The sequence below is a fragment of the Passer domesticus genome, chromosome 13 (assembly GCF_036417665.1).
Source record: "Passer domesticus isolate bPasDom1 chromosome 13, bPasDom1.hap1, whole genome shotgun sequence".
Taxonomy (NCBI): domain Eukaryota; kingdom Metazoa; phylum Chordata; class Aves; order Passeriformes; family Passeridae; genus Passer; species Passer domesticus.
The window spans coordinates 13,839,276-13,866,404 of NC_087486.1; the positions used below are offsets into that span (position 1 = coordinate 13,839,276).

At 43.1% G+C, this 27,129-nt stretch overlaps 1 protein-coding gene and 1 long non-coding RNA gene across 3 annotated transcripts in view; one reads left to right on the forward strand and one right to left on the reverse strand.

Annotated features, from left to right (window-relative positions):
* Positions 1 to 27,129, forward strand: part of WWC1 (WW and C2 domain containing 1) — a 66,741-nt gene that overhangs the window by 20,134 nt on the left and 19,478 nt on the right. For both annotated transcript variants that reach the window (XM_064387361.1, XM_064387362.1), the window contains exons 2-9: positions 10,201 to 10,310; positions 15,185 to 15,388; positions 17,052 to 17,128; positions 18,047 to 18,126; positions 19,019 to 19,148; positions 19,483 to 19,629; positions 20,644 to 20,717; positions 25,804 to 26,046. In XM_064387361.1, the coding sequence (XP_064243431.1) occupies positions 10,201 to 10,310; positions 15,185 to 15,388; positions 17,052 to 17,128; positions 18,047 to 18,126; positions 19,019 to 19,148; positions 19,483 to 19,629; positions 20,644 to 20,717; positions 25,804 to 26,046 (1,065 nt within the window). The remainder of the gene's footprint in view (positions 1 to 10,200; positions 10,311 to 15,184; positions 15,389 to 17,051; positions 17,129 to 18,046; positions 18,127 to 19,018; positions 19,149 to 19,482; positions 19,630 to 20,643; positions 20,718 to 25,803; positions 26,047 to 27,129) is intronic.
* Positions 14,562 to 15,277, reverse strand: LOC135279834 (uncharacterized). Its single transcript, XR_010347013.1, has 2 exons — positions 15,143 to 15,277; positions 14,562 to 15,038 (listed from the first exon to the last, which is right to left on the reverse strand). It is a non-coding gene; the product is annotated as an uncharacterized LOC135279834 (long non-coding RNA).

The window sequence follows — 27,129 nt, forward strand, 5'->3', positions numbered from 1 at the left end:
TCATGAGCTGAGGGCTGTGTAACCTGGGCTTTCTCCTCTTTGGATCAGAAGTGAATTGCCATGCTTACATTTCCAAAGGCTGTCTAACTCAGTGCTAACTCACAAGGCTGAGTCTGTTGAAATAGTTTTGGTTTGCCACTCTTGAAGGAATGGCATGGATTGCAGTCTGCAGGGCTATGCTGATGCTTGGGCGAGTATTCTGTATCTGGAATTCACAGCAGCTTTGCAAGCAGAAGGATTTTTGTTCTCCTGTATTCTCCACTGCTCTGACATGATCTCAACCAGACAGCTGCTCTGATTCTTGCAGGCAGCCAGAAATACTCCTGTCCATTCCTGGTACTGCTGAGTTTTCAGTGGCATTGAAGGGGCTCTGTGGGTGCCCTGAGGCCTCTTGGGGGTTCCTGTGGCTTGGTGGTTTCCTCTGTGTAGCAGGGTTCTGCTCTGTCTGGCCAGATTTCCAAGGTGGCAGGCTGATGTCAGATCAGAGCCATGCAGTAATGTTTTCAGGCACGGCAGAAGAGCTGAGTGCAGCTGACGTGACTTAGGGCAAGGAGCAGAAGATGCTCTGGTGGTGCCCTGCTGCTTGCCTAGACTGTGTTCTGCAAGGGCTGCAGACCAGAGAGCTTGCCAATGTTGCTCTTGGGCATCGGGACCATCAGATAGCTCTATAACTCAGTCAGAACATTTATAATGCAAAAATAGCAAGCAGGCAGCCCCACCAAAGCTGCTGTATGGATGAGCAATTAGCCCAGTGCTAGCAGGAGGTGAACCAGGGAGCATCATGAGAAAATGTGCATGTAAAACAAACTCTTGTTCTTCCCTTGTCCTTTCTAAAGAGGGTTTCATACTAGCAATGCTTGTTTTCTCCACTGGGGAGATTAGATGAGTCCAGTGATGCCACCCTGGGGTTGTCTATCTTCCCACTTCAAATGTCATGTGAAGAAAGGACACAGGAGCTCACAGGAGCAGGTTGCAGCTGTTGCAGGAGGCATTTGCTGTTCACAGATAGAGCGTGCTGGTGAGAAGCACAGCACCAGGCTTTTCTTCTGAAGGAATTCAGGTTTGTAATCACTGTACATGAAGTGTAAATTCAGGGTCTGATGAAGCCCAGTTGTCCTAAATCTCTTCCCCATCATTCCTGCCTGGATGGTCAGCCCAGTGCTCACTGCACGTGTTCCTGAATGCTGAGGTAGGGCAATTATTCCATACTTGCCTCCTTGCTGAGATCTCAAATATTTATCTTTTTCTGACAGTAGCTATTGGTTCCCTGCTTAGGAGCTGTACTGTGGGGGGAGTTTGTCCTATACACCTCCTTATCTCGAGGCATCTTGCCAATATAAACTGCTGCCACCCACACTAGGCAGCCTTTCAGGGAAGCAGGAATGCAGGCTGTAGGAGCAGCAACAGAGCCTTCCAGTTCATAATCTCCCAAATATGTCAGGGAACTAGTCTGACTACTATGGATGCTTGGTAGGCAATTTACACCATATTCTGATGTGACCAGTCCCTTTATTCAAGAACAGTTGAGCTTCCAAGTGAAGAGAAAGCTGACTTAGTTTTAGTTAATCTGCTCAGGCTGTGCTTGTGGCAAGGCTGCTTTTCATCCTAGAAGAACTGAAAGCAAACTTAAAAAACAATGTCAGCTATTTAAAATTAAAGATGTTTGAATTACTTGCATGGTTAAATTCCAACTCCTGTATGCTTTTAATTCAGTAGTGTTGTACTGTTCTCATCAAGTTGTACCTTACACTTTTATATCTTTTCTGCTTAATTGGTTCAGGAAAGCATGTGCAGGATATAAAGGCTGGCAGGCAAGTTAATGTTGTGAGAAGCCTCATCTCCCATTTCTTGACTTTTTAACCTTGAACTATCCCAGGAATTTTTGCATTTGAGTGATTAAGAAGGTATGACTGACCTCCTGCTTGCAGAACCGGTTTGTTAATCACTGGGAATGATCTAAAATCTGCAAGTGGTTTTTGATAGCCTTCTCCTTGCAAATAACTTCGTTGTTCTTTGCTTCCAGAGGTAAATGATCTGCACTGAAGAGACATACACAGGCAAACAGACTGTCAGTGTGTGCAAAGCAGAGCTTGTAAACATGCAGGCCTTTGCAGAAGTGGCTAGAACAAGCAAGCAGCTGACTGTGCTGGTGTTCAAGGCATACTTTTTGTGCCTGGTGGGGTTATAAACCATGTATTATACAGATTAATGCTTCTGTGAAACCATTTGACTAATAGAAATGTATAAATGAATTTGTGTTCAGAATACCTGAAATACAGACTGGTACCTGACTTTCAGGTGTCTTTGATGTCTCCTGATCTCTTTTGTGGAGAATCTACTCAGGCAGTATGTGACTAATTTCTGTATAAAGGAAGAATTTAAATGTTATCTGCACATGTGAAAGCAATAGAGGGTCTAATTGGTAAATTACACACAACTCAAGATACCTGAACAAGGTACAGAGGTTACCCTCATGACCTGGCCAGAAAAGATCACTGAGTTCCTGAGTGTCAGTAAAAATGTATGAAATTATGATAGCTTGGAAAATAAACTCTGAGGATAGGTGTTGGACTTGCTTATCCTAGAGGTGGCCCAATGCATGAAGCATCAAGGGCCAGGAGGAAATACGAGGCTGAGAGGATAATCAATAACCATGGCAATGAAATCAACCACTTCTGGAAAGCAAACAGCTCTGCAGTTTGACTTGCTTGAGGAGATGTGTTATTTATTTTAAGCCATTTCTCTTGGTAATATTTATGTTGTAGTTTAAGCAAATTTGTTTGGTTTACACTAACAGCTTCAAATATGGAGGTTTTTTTCTCAGAGTTGACCCCATTTTACTGTAAGAGTGTAATTCTGTTCCCAGTTATCCTTTATCACAGCAAAACTAGGACCACACACTGGCAGTCACTGAAATGAGATATGCTTGAGGTAACCAGAAGTTTAAGGTGACTGGGCCTATGTGTGGGGTTTGACATAATGTCTCCCTTCCAAACTTTGAAATGTTGTGCTTGATCTCTCATAGCTATACTCTCCTTGAGTAGAGTTAAGAAGCTTCTGAAATCTGTGATCACTTCTTGAAAGCTTCTCCTTGTTTCCTGGCAAGCGCACTCGTGTTCTCTGCTAATGTGATCCTGAATTGGGCCTTTCTGCTCCTCTGGGTGTAGAAGTCTCCCCTTCCGGCTCCTCTGCAGTTGGTGAGGTTTTGGTGCCACTGAAGTGTGACTTGGCCTGGAGCTGCCTGCTGTGTCACTGCTGTGTCCCTGCTGAGGATGCTGTTGGGATGAGCTGTTCCCATTGCCTGGTCCCTAAACTGCTGTTGGAGTGGGAATCCAAGGGAGCATTTCATCGTGCACAGGTGTGTGGAGATGGGGTGAGAAAAGCTTTGCCAGCAAGATCATAAAACATTCACTGCCACACCTGCAGCCTCCAAAGGCAATCCTCCCTGCAGTGAGAGAAGATGCTCCCAGGGAAAACAGTTACTATAGTGACGAATGGCCTTGGTGTGTTTGAGGGCTGGATCACCAAGTTGAGTAATAAGTGTGTAGGTGTCTATTTTTAAAAGCTTTTGTGAAGAGGAGATTGCAGACAAATTTTCTAGGACTATGGCAAAGTGATAGGTTTTTCTGTGCTGAAGTTTAAAAATAATCATCGTCTGTCTTGAGAATGAGATGACCTCATTAAAAACAAAGAAGCTTGTATGTCATCGTGTGGAGCCTCCTGTCAGTGATTCTTGCAGCAGCCTTCTGAGTTCCAGTAGCAGCTCTGCTGGAAGTTTGAGTTCCTCAAAACTCCATGTGCACAGCAAGCCCAGTGTCACAGCTGGAACTGAGGTGCCTTTAGCTCATCCTGGTCTGTGCAGCACATCCACACACATAATGAGCAGTGAGTTCTATTCAAACAAGAAATGAAGATATGCTGTATTAAAAAAAAATACAAAAATCCAGAAGCCATTGAAAATAAAACCTGACTCCAAGCTTCTCCTGCAAAATGCTGGGTTAAAAAGTGGTTTGATTTTGTAAGAGAAATGGTATGAGTGGAAGTATCTGCCACAACTCATTATTGTGTTCTGTGGCTTGACTTCTTGCCCAAGGGCTTGTCTGCCTCGCACCTGCTGTGTACCTGTGAGTGCAGGAGGGAAGGGCAGAGCTCTGCAGGGCTGGTGAGGTGTTTGCCAGCTCAGGCTGTAGCTGTAAGAGGAGCTGACGTGACAGTCCTGAGTGATCCAGGTGCTGCCTTTGTTCCTGCTGCAGTGAGCTGCTGCTGTGGGTACAGCAGACTGCAGGAAATCCCCTGGGCTGTCCTCTCGCCCGTAGAGTCATGAAGGATTTCATACGAGGCCATGTGATCTGTCCTGAACTGATTACAGTAAGGCTCTCCTGTTTAAATGGCTTTACTTTGTTAGGGGCTCTGAGGAGCCCTGCAAACACAGGGATTAAGGGGGTTTATGCACGCTGTGGAAGCCTGGCCCTGGCTGTTGGTTTATAAACCTTCCCTTCTCGGTGACCCAAGCTCGGTGTTTGCTGAGTGCACATCCACCTGTGTGCACTCACCATCGTGGCTTTGAGCCTCACCAGGAGCTGCTTGTGGTTTGCTGCTGGAGGCCCCCAGTTGATACCAAAATGCAGTAATTACAAAAAGAACGTTTCATGGTTTAGGCAGTTCAGAATTGATTTCTGTTACCCCTGCAGTATTAACTCCAGATTTGTAAGTGGCACAGGTCACCCATCTCCAGCTCCTGCTAGGAATCTCTGTACAGCCATGTTTAACAAGCCTTCTGTCAATCAAAAACTGGTTATACAAGGATTATTTGCCTTCAGTTTCCCATGTAATGAGGTTTTTGATTGACAACAGTGGAGTTCAAGAATATAGAAAGGCTTTCTGAATCTAAGATGAGCAAGTTTTCATTTAATACTGTTTGCACATGATAACATTGGCTTCCAGTTTTATCTGTGATAGAAACTGAAGGTGATCAAAAATCAGAAATATAGAAACCCTTCTCATTTTAAAATAATGTGACTTAGAAAATAGAGGTAGGAAGCTAACTTTCTATTTTGTGCTGTGGGAGTGGGATTTGGACATCATTTGCTGTACAAATAGTTGAGCTACTGTGGGCAAACATTTTGCAAAGATGGAAGTGTCTCGGGATGTTCAGCATGGCTGGTGGTGAGCAGTGGCTTTACCCTTGTCCTGCCTCTGCCTGAAGACTGTCAGATGCTCCTCAGATTAGGAAGTTGGGTGATGCTGTTCTTCTACCTCTGACACAGGATTAGTTTCTGAACAGCCACCTTGACCTGCTGTGTGTGGTGGTTGCTGTGGGTACCTGTTTCCCAGGTGTCCTAATGAGGAATTGCCCTTGTTCAAGTAAATTTGAATTTCAGGAATGGAATGAAATATAAAAATTACACACTGAAAGCTAAGGAAATATAATGGAAATTGATAAATGTAGGTTGATACGTCTTTTTCAAAATACTAATTATTCCCAATAACGACCCCAATTTAAACATGCCTATGGGGGAATGGCAGTCACAGGTATGATGAATGTGAGATATGGGTGAGTTCCTGTGGGGTGAATGTATGGGTTACTTTTGGGTGAGCTGGAAGGGCCAGGGTTAGGCTATGATTTACAAATATCTTCTCTAGCTCAGGCTAGTTTCTCTTGTAGAGCTCCTACACCAAGCTCAGCCTCCAGCTTAGAAGGAGTTGCAGCACTTGAGGAGTAGTTCAGAGCTAACTGATGTCTGATGGGTGTCAGGGCAAAGGGAGCACAGCTGGGAGATGCAAACAAACTCTTGTCCCTAAGTGTCATCTCTTAACTAGGTCAGTTTGGGTTTCATAGAAAGGGCCATATGTACAGACCTTAATTTTGCCCCTTGGTTCCCTCTTTGTGGCTGGAGATCAGAAGTCACAGAGTCAGGATTTTCTGAACTTTTGGGTTCATTGCTTTCATGTGAAAACCGAGTGAGTGCATCTGAAGGTTTCCCTAAGGAAGGAGGGTAAGGAATGCACAAACCACTTTGCAGGTGTCCTTCCTTAGTGGTGAAAGGGGTGTATTTTTGTGCATTGCTGCTTTGAGTCCAGCTGCAGGGAGAACCTATTGTGTGGTAATGTGGTTTGCCTGAGCTGATGAGATTTTTTTCAAGGCAGCTAGGAAGCTTTGTGAATTGAAAAGGAGAGGTTTCAAAGGAATAGTCCTGCAGATGTGTCCTAGCTTTAACTTCCCACATGCAGAGGAACAGTCCTGTTTTATGCAGCAGTAATGCACTAACTAAATCATGTCCTGCTGGGAGAAAGAAGCTTCTCCCTTTGCTCTTTAATCCATCATTGTGAGTATGCTAGGGGAAACACTGCTTTTTTGGATCCCTTCTGGAAAATTGGTTTATTTTAGTCTTCATAATAACCCCTAAAATAATATCCTAAAACAAGGAAATAATCTCTTTTTTCTTTTTATGCTGTATTCAGAGTCTTGCTATGCAACATATTACATGTCTTTCATCTAATTGTACCATTGCTACTTTGATTTGTGATAGTTTTTCCCACAACAGCTAGGGAAAGGAGCTTAGAAAAGTAAGTAATATGGTTATGAAGCTGCAGTTATTTGGGGAAATAGCTATTTTGTCTATAACAAGTGGAATTACACTCTTAGTTATAAAACTAATTACTATTCTGTTTACAAATGGGATAGTTGGAAGCTATGGGCAACCAGGAATAAGGGCATTAGTCTGTTCTTGGTGATGGGTGCTCCTTGTGAGATATGCTGAAAATATCAGTCTCAAAAGTGAAATAATTGTCTGTTTCTGATCCCTAGTAACTGGCAAGTCTCCAGTTGGCTTGTGTCATTGCTATAGCAGACTGATCCTGCCTTGCTTTTTTCTTCCTTTTTCCAAAACTCTAACTGAAAGAACTGGGTGGATGTAGTTCATGCATTGCATTTCATATGGAAAATAGGAATAAGCATCCTTCAGTTGCTTGGTGCTGGCTTCCTATTGAGTCTGATGGTTTCTGAGCACTTTTATAAGGAATTCAGCTGCTTCTAACAAAATAAGACTGGACAAAAGCTGAACAGAAGCTTTATAAGTTTGGTGTTACATTTTGGAGCACCAAAGTTGGCACTACAGTGCCATTCCCTGATGGAAGTATTCCAAAGACTCAGGGGTGATAGTGCAGTGTCACACTGGTTTTTGTTTTTTACCAAGACAGGGTTTAATATTAATGTTAGATGGGATTCTTGAGCAAAATTCTGCAAGAAACTCCACTCAGTGTGTAACACAAATTAATTTAGTGAGGTGTATTTTATGTCTGCAGCACACCCTTACCTAATGTACTTTAAGTGTGGGTTTAATTACTGCTCTGTGTTGAGGGATTCTTGCTTGGATCCCTCACCAAAACTGTTGAGCAGTGTAGCTGGGACATGGGAGATGCATGGCTCCTGGTTTAATCACTCTGCAGGGCTGGATGGAGCTGGTGTGCAATGCCAGGGGCTGCAGACACAGGATGGAATTGCACCAGTTCTTACAAAGCTCTACAGAAGTGGCAGAGCTGCAATCATGCCACCAATTCACAGCAGTGTTTAGAGTGTTTCACCAAGTGATGCACTGGAGAAGACCCCTGGGACTTCTGTGCCTTGCAGCCTCGATTCCTGGGGGTGGTTGTGGGCACCACAGTATAAACCATTAAACATTAAACCATTGGAGAGTGCCCAGAGGATGGCCACGAGCATGGTGAAGGGTCTGGAGGGGGAGCTGCTTGAGGAGTGGATGAAGGGACTTGATTTACTCAGCATGGAGAAGAGGAGACTGAGGAGAGACCTCATTGTGGTCTGCACCTTCCTCATGAGGGGAGGCAGAGGGGCAGGCACCCATCTCTACCATGAGCATGACAGGACTCGAGGAAACAGCTGAGGCTGAGCCTAGCAGTTTAGGTTGGATAGAGGTGGAAGATTTTTCAGCCACAGAGTGGTGGGACTCTGCCCAGGCCCCCCAGGGAATGGTAATGGCCACAAGGCTGCCAGAGCTCCAGGAGTGTTTGGACAGTGCTCTCAGGGGTCGTACACAGGGTGGGATTGTGGGGGTGTCTGTGCAGGGCCAGGACTCAGCAATCCCTGTGGGTCCCTTCCAGCTCAGCATGTGTCATGGTTCTGTGATCCCAGCATGACTGTGCCCCTCTCAGGGATGGGAGGGCAACATCTAGTTCAGCATTTAGCTCTGTGCCCCCCCTCTCCCCTACCTGTGCAGCCTCTACATGAACCACTATGGCTAAATAAAAGTAGATGCCATTTTCAGAGAGGGGGAAAGTGTTAACCCTGGTGTTTAACTTAACATTGCCAACACGTTTGCTACAGCACTTTCATCTCTGTTATCTCCAGAGAGTGGCTTGTATCTGACCTTGCTCTGCATTTTTACCCTTGTGCATCTTTGATTTGATCAATTCAGAGCAGCACATATTGGGTACTCAGCTTGATCCACAGGGAAGAACATGGGATAAGGGATAGCAATCACAAGCATTGAGATTCTATTTTATTTTCAGGTAATCTCTGTTTTCTATACAAACACACTTTTGGTACACAGTCTAGATTAAGAACTGTAAAAATAAACCCTGCAGTGAAACTTTATGGAGAAAGTTTCACAGTTCCATGTTGTGAAGCTCTGAGTTGTTTTGCACAGCAGAGCTTTAAATTAAATTGAAATTTTCTGAGAGAGTAGTGATTGAAACTCTACTTTATATGGCAAAGGCAATGCGTTGAAAGGGAAATGCAACACCAGGTAAATTAGAGGTGTTAGTGGCTTACATGACCAAAAATGGTCCCACCCCATTCTCGCTGCATACCAGACTCATAGGTCATATTAGGGGGAATTACGTTAGTTGTTAAATGTTGCTTTTATGTTGAAGTCATAGATGTAAGTTGAAGGCCATATCTTCTGGTTGAAAGCTTTTTTTCCCCTAAAATTCCTCTTAACAATGAGTGACTGTAAGATGTTAATACAGGAGTACCAGCTGGTTCTCAGTGCCTCCAGATGACGTCTGCTCAAAACTTAGTAAAACTTTGTCTGTCAGCCCTCCTTAATTACCTTTGGGTAGGGAAGACTGGCTGGAAAGCTGTCCAGTCCCTTGCAGTGGGTTGCAGAGCTGCTCTCTGTCCCTTTGGCTTCCTGTGATGTGCTGCTTGTGTTGGCAGAGCTGGGTGCAGCTCTGTAGGTTCTTGCTCGCCCCTTTGCTCTGGGTGTGTGCCTGCCTGGAGGGACTGTGGTGGTGTACAGTGTGTCCTGTGCTCTCTGCCACAAGGGCTTCTCTGGGAAGCAAACTCAGCCCCCTTCCATACATCCATCCATACATCCACCACGCAGAGCACTGGATCTCTGGGCCTTTGTGCTTTTGGCAGCTGGGGATGTGAGGCACCTGCAGCATTAATTCCTCCTGGCTTGTGCCTCCCTGCAGTGCTGTTTGGTTTGCAGTTTTGTTGGTGCAAGCTGAACCTCATTAACTCTGAGTGAAAGGGAGGAAAGGGACGTGGTTTTGGTGATTAAAATCTGTGTGGCCACTCAAGGAGTGGATACTCTCAGCTTTGTGTTTAGCCATACAGGCCTTCAGAGCGTTGCTGGCTGTGCTCTGTAATAGAAAAACTCACCAGAGCAGTGCTGTGGAAATACTTCCTTGTTCAGACAGAGTGGGTTACACGTTTTCTGATACTGAGAAACTAATCTTATTTGTCATTAATGAAACGGCATATTGCAATGCAAATGAGAGAAGTTGCATGACAAGTGGTCCCACAGTCCTCAACACTGGCTATTGATCGTTCAGTCTTACTTATTCATGCTATGCAAATTGCATTTCTCATCTTGCTCCTTCTTGTCTACATATTTGTGGTACACGGCTTGCCTGCAAACAGTCTTGTTCTTTCACTGGAAAGGCAGGAATTGTTTCTGGCAAAGTTCTTAATGTTCCTTTGTCGAGCAAGTACTGGCTGAGCTGGGCAAGGGTCCGGAGCTCTGTCAGAATGAATTCATCTTGCTCTAACTTCAGATGGAGAAAGGGAAGAGTTGGTGGTGTATTATTTGATTAGAACAAAGGCTTTAATATAGTTTTCATTTCTCTTTGGTTTTGATACTGAAGCCCTTGTGGCATTTGTTCTCTGGTCAGTTGTTTGGAACAGGCATGTGGGAGTGTTCTTTTATTCATGCTAAATATTATTTTGCGTTTCAGGTATACTAAACCACTGACCTTTGCTGACTGCATCAGTGATGAGCTGCCCTTAGGATGGGAAGAAGCTTATGACCCTCAGGTCGGAGTCTATTACATAGACCACAACACCAGTAAGTGACATGCTGCTGTGTTTTTGCAGAGTGATTTGTGCCTCTATTAAAGTTTACTGAACACAAAACCACAGAGTTGCTAACAGCATGTTTTAGAGTCCATGAGATCTGCAGATTGTGAAATCAAATCCTGTCCTTTTACATCATACAAAGTACTTTCCTCTCTGAGCAGGAATTTGACACCTTTCGGGTTGCAATCTTCAAACTGGCAGCCACGTTCAAGCCAATGCTATGGACACACCTCTGTCAGATTTGGTTCTGCTGAGGAGTCCAGCTGGGTAGCAGTGATCTGGAGTTTGTTCTTAGTCTGGAATTTGTCCCTGTGGCAAGACCATCAGAAGCAGTGCAAAGGTCTTGTGTTGATTCCCCTGGCAGGGGTGAGCTGAATGAACGTGAGCTCCCTTGGCAGCAGGAGCTCACGCTGCCTTCACTGGAGACAAAACCCTCAAGTAAGCTTGGGATGTCCTGTTCAGGGCTCAGGCTTGGGGTGTCTTTATCCTGTGCCCTCAAATTAGGCCACTGCTTACACCCTTTGCTAGATTGCTTGATAGACCAAAAGAATTAATTTTGTAAGCTCATTTGAATTATAAGAAAATACAACATTTGTTATATAATTACAGACATTACTAGAATAACTGTAACAGGTTGTGCTAGAAAAATCCCCTGGAGAAGTAATAAGCAAAACAAATCAATGACTTTGATTCTCTTTACAGAACAGCTCCAGCTGCAGCCCAGAAATTCACAGCAGAACCATGTCCGTGTCCAGGCCCTTTTAGGGGAACTTGCAGCTTGTGCTGAAAGAAACTTTTGAAAGACAAAAGTGTCTTGAAGTGCTTTTAAGTTGTGAGGTTTTTTAAATCTACTTCTAGGACTTCAACTGAGAACTTAACTTGTTTTTTGGGTGTTTTTTTTTTTTGTTTGTTTGTTTTTAATTACATGATTTTTTAAAAAATAAAAATGTGGAAGTCTGGTGCATTTTTTTCCTTGGTGGATTTTTAACCCCCCTTGGTTATCTTCGTTTTCACACCCTTCCCTTTTTCAAAACTGCCACAACTTCACCTGGCCTGACACTGCACCCTCCAAGCTTTAGCAACTTCTCTTGGGTATTAAAAACGCAGAATGAAAAAAGCCTATTCCCAAAAGCTCTAATTGACCCTGACAATACAAATATCATAAGTTCCCAGATGTAAAGGTGACACAAATATTTTTATTTAGAACTTTTCTAAATCCTGTGATTTTAGGATGACATATCTTTAAATAGCTTCATCCAATTTTTCTGTGAGGTAGGGATGTTGATTTTTCTTTTGATTGGAAAGTTGGAAAAGGTAGGCAAGTCTACAGGATCACACAAAGGAGATCTGCAGGGGAGAGGAGTGGACAAACTTTGCTTTAGAAGGTGCTAAGTTGCAAGACACAAATTTGGATCTCCTATAGGTCTGTAAGACCAGGTCTGGTGTCCATTTCACAGTCTAGGAGTGGGAAAATTGCCTTGACCTGAAGCTCTGGGACATGGAAGCCTGTTGGACCCCTGGAGTGTTTCAGTTAGCAGAAACTCCAGCATTGTTAAGTTTGAGGTTGGACTCAGTCATCCTGAAGGCCTTTTCCAGCCTGAATGGTTGAATGCAGTTGGGACAAACCAAACATGGTTTTATTTGTACATTTGAGTTGGTGCAGGGTGAACATGCAGAGGTCTGGTTGCAGGTCTGGGGCAGGTACCCCTGCTCTGTGCCACTCACAGGCACCACAGGATTCAAGGGCATGCAGAGAAGCCTTCCAGCAGTGCTGACACCTGCTTACTAACAGTGTGTTTTAAAAACTTCCACTTCTGTGGGATGTCAGAGGCCTCAGTATTTAAATGGGAATTTCAAAAATTAAAAAGAAGAGGAGCAAACTCAAGACTTATTTCTTGTGCCAGTTCTAATCCAGATCACAACAGAGCAGAGCACATCCATTTACCTTAACCTAATCGAGCAGCTCAGCTTTGTGGTTTATGTTGAAGTATCCTCTGGAGAGTGTCCAAAACCTTCTTCCTCTCCAAGGTCTCTGGCAGATTCCCTAGCAGGAAGGAACTGCTGAGGGTGGGAAGGGAATGAAGCCATGTTGGGTCTTGCTCATACTGTACAAGTATTTGAGATTAATTATCAGAAACGAGCCCAAGAATAGACTTAAATGAAATCTAAAGACAGGATCCATTAAAAGAAGCAAGATGGAGAACAATTGTAACCACCTCTCTGAGGGAAAATAAATACAATTAAATTAAATTGAGTACCCAGAATATTCCTAATAAAGTATTAATGCATAGCCTTGAGTGCGCCTCTCTGGGAGAACTTTGGAGTGTGATACAAAGAAATGATGCTGATGCAAGCATTGTAAACCTACATTCCTCCAACATGAAGCAAGCAGATTTATTTGTGACAAGCTCAACATTAAATTAGGAATTCACAAGACAACAAATGATGTAATAACCTGCATTTCTATAGTTCTTTCATCTCACTTCTGAATGTATTATGCATTTCTCAGTAGCTGGGCTCAGTGAGAGCCCTTGGCCAACACTTTTCTTGATTGGTTTTACATGTTTGAAAACCAAAGCTCAGAGCTGCAATCAAGGGGTTGCAGTTAATGCTTTCATTACTGAAAAAGGTTGAGGTGAATATTTAGAATAAATCTGGACACAAAGCATTTCAATACCTCAGTGTGTTGTCCATCCTCTCTGTGAGCTGTCTGCTGAGCATTCCCCAGGTCAGATTGTGGATGGGCTTGGAGCACTGGCAGTGCTTCACCACCTCTCAGAGGTGTTCAGGATTGGAGGCTTTTGCAGTCTTCCTCCTCATTGCTTATAATAGAGGAATTTTCCTGCAGCAGCTCCTACCACCCTTCTTGGGATTCTAGAAAGAATGGGCTGCTAGTCTAAGGAAAAACTGGAAATAACTAGGCTTGAAGACTTACGTTGAGGTAGACTTATGATCCAGTGTCCTGCATCAGACTTCAAGAGCCACAGGAACTTTGCCAACATACTTTTTATGCTGGAAATTAGAGAGCCTAAGCCCCTCAGTTGCTGGTGACTGTGCAGTTGTGTCCAGGGAAGCTGCATGTCTGGGAATGTGGGGGCAGCTCCCTGGGTAACGCCAGACTTTGCCCTTCTGGCTCAGCTGTGGAGAAAGGGCAGTTACTTCATCTGGCTGTGGCTAATGGTTATGTGGAAAATGGGATTTGGGGACAAGAATCAAAGCAGGAGCATGTGGGGATGTCAGAGTCTTACAGGTTTTTTGCCCTCCTCATCTTTCTTTTGCTCCCTCTAAGACCACAGTGCTATCCGTGAGGGCCCCTACAGCTGGTACAAGCAGCTGCTTTTCCCTCATATTATTTTGGGGCAGTTTTTCAGGTCCAGGTCTACCTTTAATATTATATCAGCTGAAATATTGCTTCTGCTTGCAGGACCTCTAAAAGACTCTGTTGAAATGCTTCTACTAACTATACTGGGTTTTTTTGATGCATTTTTTGGCTTCTCCAAGTTTTGCGATGTAATTTGAAGTGCCATGTGCTCTTTTAGGTCTTGAGATATTGTTAGAAACAGCTTACTGCTGGAGTAGCCAATTAATTTTCTCCTCAGCGTGATCATGGACAGCTTGTGAAAAGAATTGAGTGTCCATCCCTTGGGTAAACCCTTTATTTCTGGTTCTGCTGCTAAGAATATTGTCTGACTTCTCTTCCCCTCATCCTGTGTACTGCAGTGTTAGTCTTACACCCGACTCACTTAAGAGCTGCTCATACCTTCCACTCTGGCAGCTTTTACTACATATTTAAAGAGGCTCTTAAGATATGCAGATTAGATTCCCACTGCTAGTTTCAAGCAAGTCCTTTCTATTAATTATTCATTATGTGGTAACTAGGCATCCTTATTCAAGCATGTTAGTTTAGACAGTTCAGAGCATTTGGTCAACTAAATATTGGAGCCTGCTCCAAACAAGAACACATAATAGCCTTGAAATATAAATGAAAAATGATTTGGGCACTTTTTCACAAAACAGGGACAAACACTGACAATAAATTTACCTTGTTAGTGTTAGGAGTAGCTGCATGTCTGTGACCTTACTTCTTTTTCATGATTAGAAAACTAGAAAGGAATGTGTTGGTTGTGTTGGGGTAACAGAGATGGAAGTACTGTAACTGCTGCATTCCCTGTTACCCTGAACTCCACCTCCCATATCCTTCAGTCATTTACTGCTGTGCCTGCTTTCCCTGAAGGAAATGTTTACTCCTCTCTGAGATTCTGTTCCTATAATGTCATTTAAGATGCTTTCACAAATCTGTGATTTAATCACACTTTATTTTTACTTGCCTCTGGAATCTGAGTGAGCAGGTTTTCTTTCCCCCTTGCAATAAAAGCCATTTGGCAGCCAAAGAGGATGGGCAGAGCTGTAATTGCTTTCATGTTGTCAGGTGCAGTATAATGCAGTTATGTGGCAATGATATTTTGTGAAAGTTTTATCAGTGAAATACTAGAGGTATTTTATTAGTAATGTTATAAAGCAGTTGCAATAAAGATAAGTATAACAGTCAGTATCTTAGAACTGTGTATGCATATTCTTGGGTGGATGTTTTTAAGAGCCAGAACCAGGGCAGCTTCAGCAGCAGACAAGTTGGAGAGTTACATGACAGTTTTGTTGTGGATTATTCTATTCAGCATGGCAGAACTCATTGGAATTCATTGTGGATCAACAGTCAGTCCTTAGAAGAAACAAAAATGTCTTTATTTTTTATCACAGGGATGGGGCAAGAGACTGTTTTAGAATGTCATAAACAGTGGAGCTTTTCCAAGTAGCAGAACAAACCTGCGTTCTGTTGATCTTGCTTTCTTGTGTTTTCTCTCCAAGAAACGACTCAGATAGAGGACCCTCGGGTGCAATGGCGGCGGGAGCAGGAGCACATGCTGAAGGATTACCTGGTTCTGGCCCAGGAGGCCATTGCTGCCCAGAAGGAGATCTACCAAGTGAAACAGCAGAGGCTTGAGCTGGCCCAGCAGGAGTATCGGCAGCTGCATGATGTTTGGGAGCACAAACTGGGCTCTCAGACCAGCTGTGAGTACTTAGTGAGCTCTTAACCAGCTCTTTCCTCAGCTGTGCACCCTGTAGGACAGTAAAAAGCATGAAGCTGCTCCTTGGATAGAGCACTGGGATGGTGTGCCATGTCATCCTCATGTTTGATCAGTTTGTTTCAGAAATGGTGTCTGCCCAGCACCTGTTTGGTAAAGGCTGATTGTTGTGAAATGCTCCTGTGTATGGCTCACTGCAGTTAACATGCAGATTTTCTGCATGGGCTTCAATAAATGCTAAAAAATGTTTGGCTCAGTGTGAAAAAGTAAACTTACATGGTATTTTCCTTGATTCCCCTGTTTAAAGAATAGAAACACAGCAAGAAGGTCCATCCTGAATAGTATTCCCAGGCCCTTTTGTAGTTTTATATCCCAGTGATGGTCTAGTGGAGCTGAGGGTCTGTATTTTATGCCATGTTCCAAATCACCACTGGTGGATTGCTTCTCTGTGTATGAAGAACAGCAGTTTGTGCTCCATATTCTGTGTCACAGCACATCAATGCCAATGTCGCTTCAAGATTTGGTGCAGAAATCTTCATAGAATACTGTATTTCCTCCTTACTGGTACTAGTTAGGTGCTAGAAGATGTCCAGAACAGGATTTATTTCATGCATGTATTAATTTTTGTTATAATCCTCAGTATTGCAGATTTTCTGTATTCTTGCCAGCAGGAACCTCCCCCTGTTTCACTCTTGTGAGTTATGTGTGATGGTGGAGAATTCCACTGGCTAATCCTGTGCTTGGTGTTAAAATTTTTTAGGTAGTTTTCTGTCAGCTGAAGGATTCTTGTTTGACAAGGGTGCTGTCCCTCATCTCTAAAGAACTGGGATTGCTCTTTTCTTAGGACTGCTCTACCCCGAGCAATGCACTGAGAACAAGTTACAATGAATTACATGGGCGAGATGAGATCTGTCTTGAAAAATACAACCAAACAGAAATAACTAGAAATGCTTTCCCATGTTTTATAGGGCATAAACTGATGGCTGCAAGGATCAGAATATCTCCCTTGCCTACAGCTACCTCTAACAACATTGCACATTGGGGAGCTTCTGTACCTTCTGAGGCAGAAGGGTTTAACTGCTGCTGAGAAGAGAGTTCTGCTCTTAATGGGACATTGATTTAATCTGGTGTGACACATTGTATGGTTGGTCATGTCCTCAAGGCTGTGAAAAGGCTTGCATCACATTTTTTAGTTTCTTCTCATTCTTTGCTTTTCTTTGGTTCTAAACATTCAGTGGATTGTTTGCTCAATAAGGAAGTCTGAAAAAAATAATTAAGTAAACCTTCATGCAATGCCTGATCCTTCAGTTCTGTTAAATGCCTTTGGAAATGCAGGAAGCCACACCACTGAATGGAGTGAACATGTTTGGGAGTTTGAGTTAAGTGTGTTAACCTGGAACAAATCCAGACTTTGGAGATGCAGGACATGCTTTGGCCCCTTCAGTCAATACTTTTTGTGTGGTACTTGACTGCACTATTGCCTTGGCCTGTCTTTGAGCAGTGAGATGTGGAAATTGGGTAACAGACCTACACCAGCAATGTGTGGAGGTGTGGGTGTGCAGGAGTGATGGGAGATCTCGGTCTGTGGTGGGCTGGTGGAAGTGTAGGGTGAAGGCAGAGCTGCTGAACTGGCTCTGTGTTTGTTCCAGTGCTTTCTGGCTCCTCGTCAAGTTCCAAGTATGACCCCGAGATCCTCAAAGCAGAGATTGCTACTACAAAATCCAGGGTGAGTAGTACAGATGGACCTTTGCTTGACATGAGTAGTGTTCAGGTATTTCCAGATCTCATGGCAAATACTGAAAGGAGATGCCAGAGCAGTTGGGAGAGCTAATGTTGCCATTTAGGAGGTAGTTTGTCACAATTTTCTAATGTTGCAGCCTTAGGAATTTAAAACAGTTGTTGTTTTGGTTTTTTTTCCCCTTAGACTAGCCTGGCTTGGCAGCTGGCAGTGCAGGGTGGCTGTGGGATGTGGAGCTGCGTGCTGGCTCCTGCAGTGCTGGGGAGCTGGGGTCCTCCCCAGGGACTGGCAGCTGTTTGTGCAGGGCTTAGTGCAGGCTGTCAGCAGGGGAGGGTGTGCTCTCATGCAGAGCTCAGTTTGGGAGGAAGAAAGGACTAAAGTAAAGTAGGTCAGTAAAGTGGCCTCTGTGGAGGAATATAAAACAGCAAGTGTAGGGTCAGTGCATTTACAATATGGATTCTCATCCTACTGTGTTACTCGTGCACTGGGGCTTTTTTGCTGGGGAGGTTGGAGGGTGGCTTCAGGTGCTGCAGGTAACTCCTGTCCTGATGCTTAGCAGTTTTTTAATGACTGGGAAGGTTTTAAACATTTCTGAGAGAAGTTGATATGTGTTTCATTGCTGTCTTTTTTTAATTTTTGTCAATTTTTCCACTTACATGGCTGGAACTTCCCTTGAGCCCCGTGTTAAGAGGTGTGACAGCAGCTACTGGAGAAAGTCCTGGCCAGTGATAAAGTCCTGATGAGGAGGCAGTCAGGGCTGTTTCCTGCTCTTGAGATGAGCTGATTGCCTGGAAACTTTATTTAGAGTATACTGTCTGCACTGAATAAGTTTTGAATTGAGTGGGTAGCACTGTACCTAAATACTCATATAAAATGGAATTCTAAAAATGTGACACCTTGCTGCAGGTTAATAAACTCAAGAGAGAAGTAGCTCACATGAAGCAAGAGCTCCAGTACAAAGAGCATGGATTTCAAACCCTGAAGAAGTAAGTGTGTTCTCAAGATCTTTTTTTTTCAGAACATCTCTGGCTTGCAATGCATCCCCCACTACATTTATAAATAGCTGCCTAAATAACATAAGCTGCAATATGCTGCTGATGATATCTTTAGGCTGAAAGCAGTACACAGCCAAGGGGGAGTTCTCTCAAATCAGTGTCTGCATGGGATTGACCACATTAGAACTGACTTCATGGCAAAAAGGTTTTGAACCAGGATCTCGTCAGTAAACTGATATTCTGTTTTACTCGGTATTGCTCAATATGGATGACACTACAGCCTGTTGTCTTAATTATAAGAGCCATTGATTTAGGGCACTGAGGGGGAGTGAAGGGGAGGAAGAGTTTCAGATACTTGCCTTTGTGTGACTAGACATATGGCATCTTTCAGATAAATATTTATTAAAAGGGTCAACCCTGGTAGAATTCCTTTGAGGAAAGGGAAGGATGAAGTGGCTTGTAATTTGATTGTGCAAGCAAATACATCTGTGCGTGTGAGTCTGTGCCTGGTTTTTGAAATCATGACTGAAAATAAGGTAATTCTCAGAGAGGGCTAAACTGATCCTCTCCAGGTTAGGAACAGGGCAGCTAGCAGCAGTCTGCCCTAGCACACTGTTTTGGGGGTTTGTATGCTACTTTGTACTCCCTAAGGAATCAAAGAGATGATGATATTGCTGAAATCAGAGCTCTGAAGCTTAATGTACTGCTGAGTGGAGTAACTTAGGCAGTGGGGAGTGGGATCTTTTGTTCTTTCTGTTGTCCTTGTTGTACTTTGGAGTGTGTTTTTGTTAAAAATCCATGTCAAGACGCATCCATCTAGGATGATTCAATTAACTGGATGTTATTAAGTGTTAGCTTACTGGTTTTTTTAATTTCTATACAGAATTGACATGAAAATGTCTGACACTCAAGGTGGCTACAAACTTGATGAGGCACAAGCCATTTTAAGTGAAATGAAAGCTCTCAAGAAGGCCATCACGTCAGGGGAGAAGGAAAAACAAGACCTCATTCAGGTATTGAAACAAGATGACTTTACAGTATTTTGTGTCACCATTGCTAGAAGATTGAATTTCTGAGAAGTAATTTAAGTATTTTGTATTTCAGATACATAATTAAGTTTTTTATTAAACTAGTTTTGTGTTGGACCACAGCCTCTGCAGTTGTTCAGATGCTGGAAATGAGCAGTATAAAATACAGTCCAGCCATGCCTGACTGAATTTGCAGGGTCTGAGTGGGCACAGCAGACATGGCCAGATCTGAGTCATGGGGTTAGGCTGAACTCTTGTAGCTGCTGAGGTACTTTGTACAGAAGTGAGCTCACCTCATGATTTTTTTGTGTGGTTTTAGAGCTTAGCCAGGTTAAAAGACAGCTTTGTGAATGACAGAGGATCCCAGTCAGACCTGTGGGCCAGCAGCATGTCTGTGGAAAGCTCCAGCCCTCTGCTACCCCGGCAGTACCTGGATGTCAGCTCCCAGACAGACGTTTCAGGAAATGTGAGTAATGTGTGAGAAGCCTTGTGCACATGGAGACATTCCTCTGAACTGTGTCTAGAGCCACCTCACCATGAGTTTCCAAGTACGGACAAGTTTCTGTGAAATCATAACTTCTGGTCTGAACTGCAGGGTGGCTGTGTTTCTGTGTGCAGTGTTAATGTATCACTGAGAGCAACTTGATGTTTCCCCACACTGTCTGTCAGAGCAACCCAGGTAGGAATAAAAGGGAAAGAAGTTTGATTTTGCCTGTAGGTGTAGCTTCTTCAATACAAACACTCCTTTAGCTCTTTATAGCAAAAGGTTATGAAACAAGAGACATTGAGGAGCACTGGGCTAAGCTCCAGTGAGGACTCTTCCCCTAAGAGTGTTTGGCTTTCACTGGGTTACAAGTGACAACACCAGCTTATGTGCAGATATTTTGATGCCCCCATAGCTGTAGTGCTCATAAAGCTTCAGACCCCCACGTGCAAGTTGACCAGAAGTGTCAAGTTGGTCCCAGCCTTGCTAAGGACTAGATCAGTGCTGGGGGGTACATCTTATTTCTCACAGGACCTCTCCTGTGAGCCTTTACTTAAAGGTTTACAGCCACTTGCAGTCAGGGCCACACATGTTAGTAAAGATCTGCAGATTTGGGCATGGTGCGATGTCCTTTGTCTTTAAGACTTTACAGCCAAAGCAAGATGTCATCCAAACCAAACTGCAGTGTAGCACTTAAGGATGCAAAGAGCATTTGAGAAGAAGGATTGCAAAAGTATTTGTGTGTTCATAGAAATAGAAGCCAAAGACAGATGTGGTGGATTTTCTCTTCTTTCTAGCCAGAAAGGGTCTTTGAATCTTGTTGGGGTTTAAGTATTTGAAGAAATAACGAAAAATATATTTAAGTGCAGCATGTTCCTGTGTTGTGATTGGTTTAACTAGGAAATGACTGATAAGATCAAGTCACTTGTAACAGTGTCAAGGAAATATCAAAGGAGGAGTGGTTGCTAAGTTGCTGATGTGGTGTTTTTGTCTCAGTTTATGGGCAGCAGCAGTAACCAGCTGGCCGAGAAGGTGCGACTGCGGCTGCAGTATGAAGAGGCAAAGAGAAGGTAATTCTTTGGCCCATTGCCCTCTTTGGTTGTCACACAGCTCATTCTGAGGATAAGTTTCACTAGAAGAGGTGCCACCAGACTGAAACCCAGCACTGCTGCTGAGTAAATGTAGTCATTTTTGAGCCAGTGAGACAATAGGCTTTTTGGGTCAGTGTTATCTTTCAAGAAATAAATAACCATCCTAGAAATTACTAAGGCATGACTAATGCATAAAGAATTCAGTCTGGCCACACCTATGGGGACATAAGTGGTTCTGCTACCTGTTGCCAGTGCTTCCCCATTCCTAATAAGGAGACTGTACTGCAAGGCATCTCCTTACCTTGTTTGAAATGAATGAATGCTTGCATGCCTAAGTGTGATAAGGAGAGATGTATGTTGTGTTAACACCTTACATCAAAATATGGTCAATGCTGCAATTCCAGAGCTTATCTGTAAGAATGTAAGTTTTCACCTTTGCCCTCTGATCTCAAATGAATGAAGAATAGATTTTAAAAAAATCTATCTACTTAACCGGCCAATTTAAGCAAAAGCTTTCCAGGAATTATTTTTTAATAGATAATAGCTAACTCAACTGCATAGTTAAATGAAAAACCACCAAGAATTATTACTTAGACTTTGGCTGGCCTAGTCTTTGTTCAGTGATGTAACCATTGCTGGTGGTGACTTTCTTCACTTTCAGCTGTTCTACAGGGACTTTGCAACTTCAGAATAACTAAGTTCAGATGCATGGTACAATCTGTGTGTGGGATATATTCAAAGAGAAAGCTTTTTGTCCAGCCTTTGGTTATAAATAAGAGCCTTAAGGCTGAGGTTACTCATAATGCTCTCATTTTGGTGTACTGGAGTGGCCAGTAGGCCATGTTCTCAGTGGCATAAAATTTGATCTGTGTCTGTGGCAGTTGTCAAAAACTGTGTGCCCAACTGCTTCTGACACAAATTTATATTTCTTTTCGTAGGTGGAGCAATTTTATCAGAACTGTTTATTTTGCCAGTCCAAGGTTTGCCAAACCACCTTGACATTCAAATGATTCAGTGGCTTTTAAAAACAATATTAAAAATACCATTCCTTCAGATGCAGTGGTTAATTTGGCATGTTAAAATTGCCATTTACTTTTAAGCTTTGCTGAAGGCTTCAGTTTAATTCACACTGACTTTACACATTCAGATTGAAGAGGAATACTCTTCCTTTATCCTGTATCTTTTCCAAGGAGGGGCAAGTGAATAGTGACAAGCCTGCTCTTTCAATATACTCTTTTATAAAGAGAGAGAACTTTATAAAGACACCACAGTGGTTCATTTGAAGTGGTGATGAGGAGCATAAACCTTGCAGTTAAGGAATACTTGCTGCTCATACCCCATGTTTGTCTTAGGTTATTTATAGGTTTTTCTCAAAGTTTACAAACATTTTCATGAGGAAAGATGGCTCTAAATGGCACGAATAGTTGAGGCTAAAATGGAAAGATCTCCAGCTATCAAAGTACCATGGTTTTGGCACAGTATTTAGTAGGAGCTGCAGAAACACATACCTCAACTGGTTTAAAGCTGGAACAATACTATGGATATAGTGACTCACAAGGAACCTTCTGTTCCTGTGAAAATTCTTCCTTGTGATGTTTGAAGTGTTTCCTGTCCCCACAGCAGCATTAAAATGTTCCAAAAACACAATAGAAGACTAAGTACTTTGCCCACGCACAAACTGTGAAGGAGCCAAGTGATGGAAATACATGTGTTTTATTAGCTCAGTGGTATCTGGAAAGCTAAAACTTAAGGTTTGAAATCAAGTTGGTCCTCGTATTGATTAGTTTAGAATTACTAGATCTGTAAGGGGCTGCTGCTTTAGAAAGCAAGCTCTGGCAGACACTGTTTGCACCATTGCTGTGGACCAGACTGAAAGCTCAGATGTGGGTGAATATCTGACTGAACATCACCACACCAGAGCTGCCAGAACCCAGTTCCCTTCCCCACCACTAACTCCTTTCCTGTCACAGCTCAGGCAGACAACAGACCCCTAGAGCAGATAATATAAAACCCAAAAAAAACCCACAGGGCAGCTACAGTGACAAACCTTTGGCTTAATCATATTCAAAACTGAGAATGGCATCACGTCAAAAAGGTTGTCATTGCTACATCCCAGCAAGGAGATAGCTGCTGCAGCATAAATGTAATCAGAGATGCAATTAAATTATGTTGTACAACTTCAGACAAGTAGCAGTAACTCAGTTGTGTAGCACTTGCACCCTGCACTGTTCTAATTTCTTCAGCAGTTAAATTTTCATCTTGGGTTCTGTGTCACTGGTGGTAACTCAGGGATTTTAGAAGTATGTTTTTTTTTAATCTCCTAAAATGAAATACTTTAATGTCACATTAAGCAACATTACAATGATGTTGGGTATTTGACTGGTCAGTTTTTAAACCACACCTCCCACTTAGCTTGTGTTTTTTTTTTCTCAAGAACAGAAGCTTATCTGATACAGAATTGTTAATTACTGGTTGTAGATACACATCTTATGCTCCTGTAGAGATGCATGTGCTCTGAAAAATCTCTGGAGACACTAAAAATGTTGTGTGCTATGCCTGTGTTGTATAATAATAGAAAGAACTAACTTTCCCTAATCAACAAAAAAGGGCTTTGTTATGACAATGAATAAGTCATCTCACTGCCTTTTCTAGGTAGAAAAAGAGCAATTAAATAAAATTTGAGCTTCTTGTTGTGTATTTGTTGAGTGTGGTGGCCATTCAGAAAGGTGGTGTGACCTGAGGCCAGCATTGCAAGCCCAGCCTGGCTCAGCACTGATGCAGTTCAGACTCAGGCAGTGAATGCTGAGGGGCTGGAGTGTTCAGCCAAGTGCAGACCTTCTGCAACGTGTTTCTTTTGTGATGGTGCTGTTTCATTGGAAAAATAGAATAATAAACCTCATTTTAACTGAGAAGGGGGAAAATAATGATCATCTACCAAAGGTAAAACTGGAGGTTAGTTTAGCAAAGCTTTTAGACTCGGAAATGCATAGAGAACAAATTCCAGTGGAAAAGCCATATGCATGCAAATGTATGCCAAAAGTGATCAGATTTATGCCAGCCAATCCTCTTAGACTCATATCCCTTCAAAATGCACTGAGGAATTCTTGGATTATGAATTAATGCCACTTAATTCTTCATTGGAGCACAGTATTGCACTTAATCAGGCACTCAAAAACAAAACAGCTCTTAAGACGACCTAAAAATAGTTGAGCTGAATATCTATCAATTATGGAACTTTATTAGAGTAAGCAACCTGCTGTGGGAAATGGGTTTACAGAAAGTGATGCTTCTCTTCAGAAGGGTGATCTCATGTTTGTCTCCTGTGGTGGTGGAGGCAGGTCAGTGTCTGTGAGCCTAATCCTTCACAGGCTCTCTTGGGCTCTGGAGCTTGGAAGACAAAGCTTTATTCTTCAAGGCCATTCAGGAGCCTTGTAGCTGCTGCTGCCCAGTTCTGCATCTCATTGCTTACTCCACACACTTTGATTTTGCTGGTGGGCACTGAATTTGTTCTGTGCCTGCCTGTATGCTGGTTTGCTACACTCCTGCAGCAAAAAGCAAATTCTAGAGAGATGAATCCACATCAGTACCTGCAACTATTTGCTGTGCCTGATTTAAGTCCAGTAAGTCTGTCACCAGATCACAAAGCCCTTTTCAAAGAGAGAAGCATATTGGACATTCATTTTACATATCACTCCCATTTCTTATGTATTTGCTAAACCTAAGTGAGGGATTAACCTGAGCTCATCACGTGAAGGGGCACATATGCTTTGCCTCTCTGATGTTCAGGTGAATTTTTTTTTGCAAATATGTTGCAAAATACTTTTTTCTCCTTGTTTACCTTCTAAGTTCTTCAAGTTTTTTTTCATCCCAGCCCATTCTGTCCTTCCAATTCCCTGATTCCCACTTGATTTTTTGGGTTGTGTGAGTTCAGAAACACAGGTTCTTGGTAATTCTAATTCAGGTTTATCTGTACTATTGTTTCTCATCAAACTACCATGATCAGCCTGTCAGGTCTTGAAGAGTTTCAGGTTAGTGAATACAAAGGAGGCAGCTTCCTTTGGGAAGACTGACATTACTGCCCTTGGTTCTGTATCCTGGCCTGCTGCTGGTTTTCTGCTTCTCTCTGTATGTTGCATTGCAAAGCTGATCAGTTAGGTTTGTGGACCTAACTGAGCAGGTCAGATATTTGGGCAGGTGTTTGGAGTGACCAGCCTCCTTACCTGCCACAAACTGTGCTCTCCTCCTTTGTCAATCAAAGCTCTTGCTAAATGTTACATCTGTATTGCTGTTGTTTTTTGTGATTGTCTTCCTCCTGAGCTGATGTGGTGTGCTGCTGAAGGACTGGTGATACAGACTTTCACCTAAAATCTGGAATGATACCTGTAATGAAAATAGGCTTCGACTCTGATGCAGATAAGCAGCTCTGGATTTTGGTAGGATCACATTGCCTCTCCAGCTCCTGACATCCTCGGGTGCAGGTTGCACCAGAAGCAGTGTAGCTCCTTAATGTGTCTGGAGTGCTTATTGTTGAATCAACAGGTGGATTCCTGCAGTAGCAGCATGGAGAGATGATTCACTTCCTCATTGCAAAGACAAAAAAAGAGTTTCTAAGCTTTTGACTAATCTTTATCTGAATCATACGTGGGGAGAACACAGTTATCCATAAAAGTGATTAAAGAGTAGGTAATTATCACATCATACCCTCCACACAAACTACTCTGAGGTCACAGCTGTAATGCATATGAAACACCTACAGTATATCTAATCACCTTTAGTGACATCCAGAATTTTTGCTGTGTCATTCCCTGACTTGTGGACACTACATATTAGCCAGAAAGTTCATTTTCCATTGTGAACAAACCTGAGTTAAAATCCCATTCTGCATGTCCACATGCCAGCACTTGGCACTGTTCTGGTAAGGGGGACATGAGGGTGCTTGTCCTGGAGCTGAGAGCCTTCCTCAGGGCTCTGGAAGATGTGGTTGGTCATGGTGCACCTCTGCATGTCTGGAGCAGGAGATCAGGCACTCCTCAGAGAATAACTGCATTTTTTTTTCCCCATGCAGAATAGCAAACCTGAAAATCCAACTGGCTAAGCTGGACAGCGAGGCCTGGCCTGGCGTGCTGGACTCGGAGCGGGATCGTCTGATACTGATCAACGAGAAGGAGGAGCTCTTGAAGGAAATGCGATTTATTAGCCCCAGAAAATGGACTCGAGGAGAGGTGGAGAGACTGGAGACAGAGAGGAGGCGCCTGGAGGAAGACCTTCAGGCTGCTAGAGACACTCAGAGCAAAGCTCTCACTGAGAGGTGGGTTAGTGGGCACAGGGCCTTTTTGGACAAGAGGTAACTGGGAGCAAGGACCAGCATCCCCTGGCTGGCTGCCCACAGCAGTGCCCTCACGTTCCCAGGACATTCTGCTCAGAGAGCTTCTGAACTCAGCTCCCAAACAACCCATCTGCAAGGCTTACTGTGCTGCTGGGGAAAGGTTGCTGTTCCTACAATGGATCCTTCATGGGAATGTAAAGAATGCTCAAAATAGCCCAGTGTAGTGTTAGTGTAGTGTAACATTTCTGTATGCAGCCAGCACCTCACAGCAGCTTCTACGCTTGCTGTGCAGTCTGGGCCTTGGTAAATGTCAGCAGATGGAATTTTAAATTTCTTAAACTTGCTGTTTGTTCTGAGCATCCTTGTATGTGATTCCTGTAGGATCTGGTATTTGACAGGGCTGTGGGGCTTGCAGGGAATATCCTGTGAATCTAAACTAGCTGAAAAAAATGCCAACTTTCTTCCCTAATTTTACCTGTGTTGCAGGGGGAGATCTCATGGGAATGTACAGTGAGGATGAATACTGCATTAGGCATTGCCCACAGGTGTTTTACAGTCTGGATGCATTAATGAGGGTGGTTCAGCAGTGTTTCTGGTAGCTGCAGTCTCTTGAACATACATTCTGCATTCACTCCCTCTTTGGCTCCATATTTTCATTTCTTCTGCGTGGTCATTGTCCAGCTGACACCAATTTTCTACATTGGCTTTTCATGGTTTTATCATGCTGGAAAAAATGTAAATGTCTCGGCTGTGAGACTTTTACCTGCCTGAAGTATCTGTGGTTTGACAAATGGTTCTGGTCTTGCCAGAAGGTGAACCCCTTCATTTGGGATTGTTGGGAATAGGATCACATTCTAGAGTGCCAAAGACATAACACATGTGTGGGGAAGGATTTTGTGTCTGTTCAGTTAGGGTATGAGCACCCATGTGCACGTGTGTTTGTCTTAAACCAGTTCAGGTGGGAAATAAAGCTGAGATCTGCTAAAGCCAATAATGTAAAGCTGTAATGAGATGGTTAATAACTAAATCAAGTAACCCTAAATCATCCATATGCTTTAGTGGAAG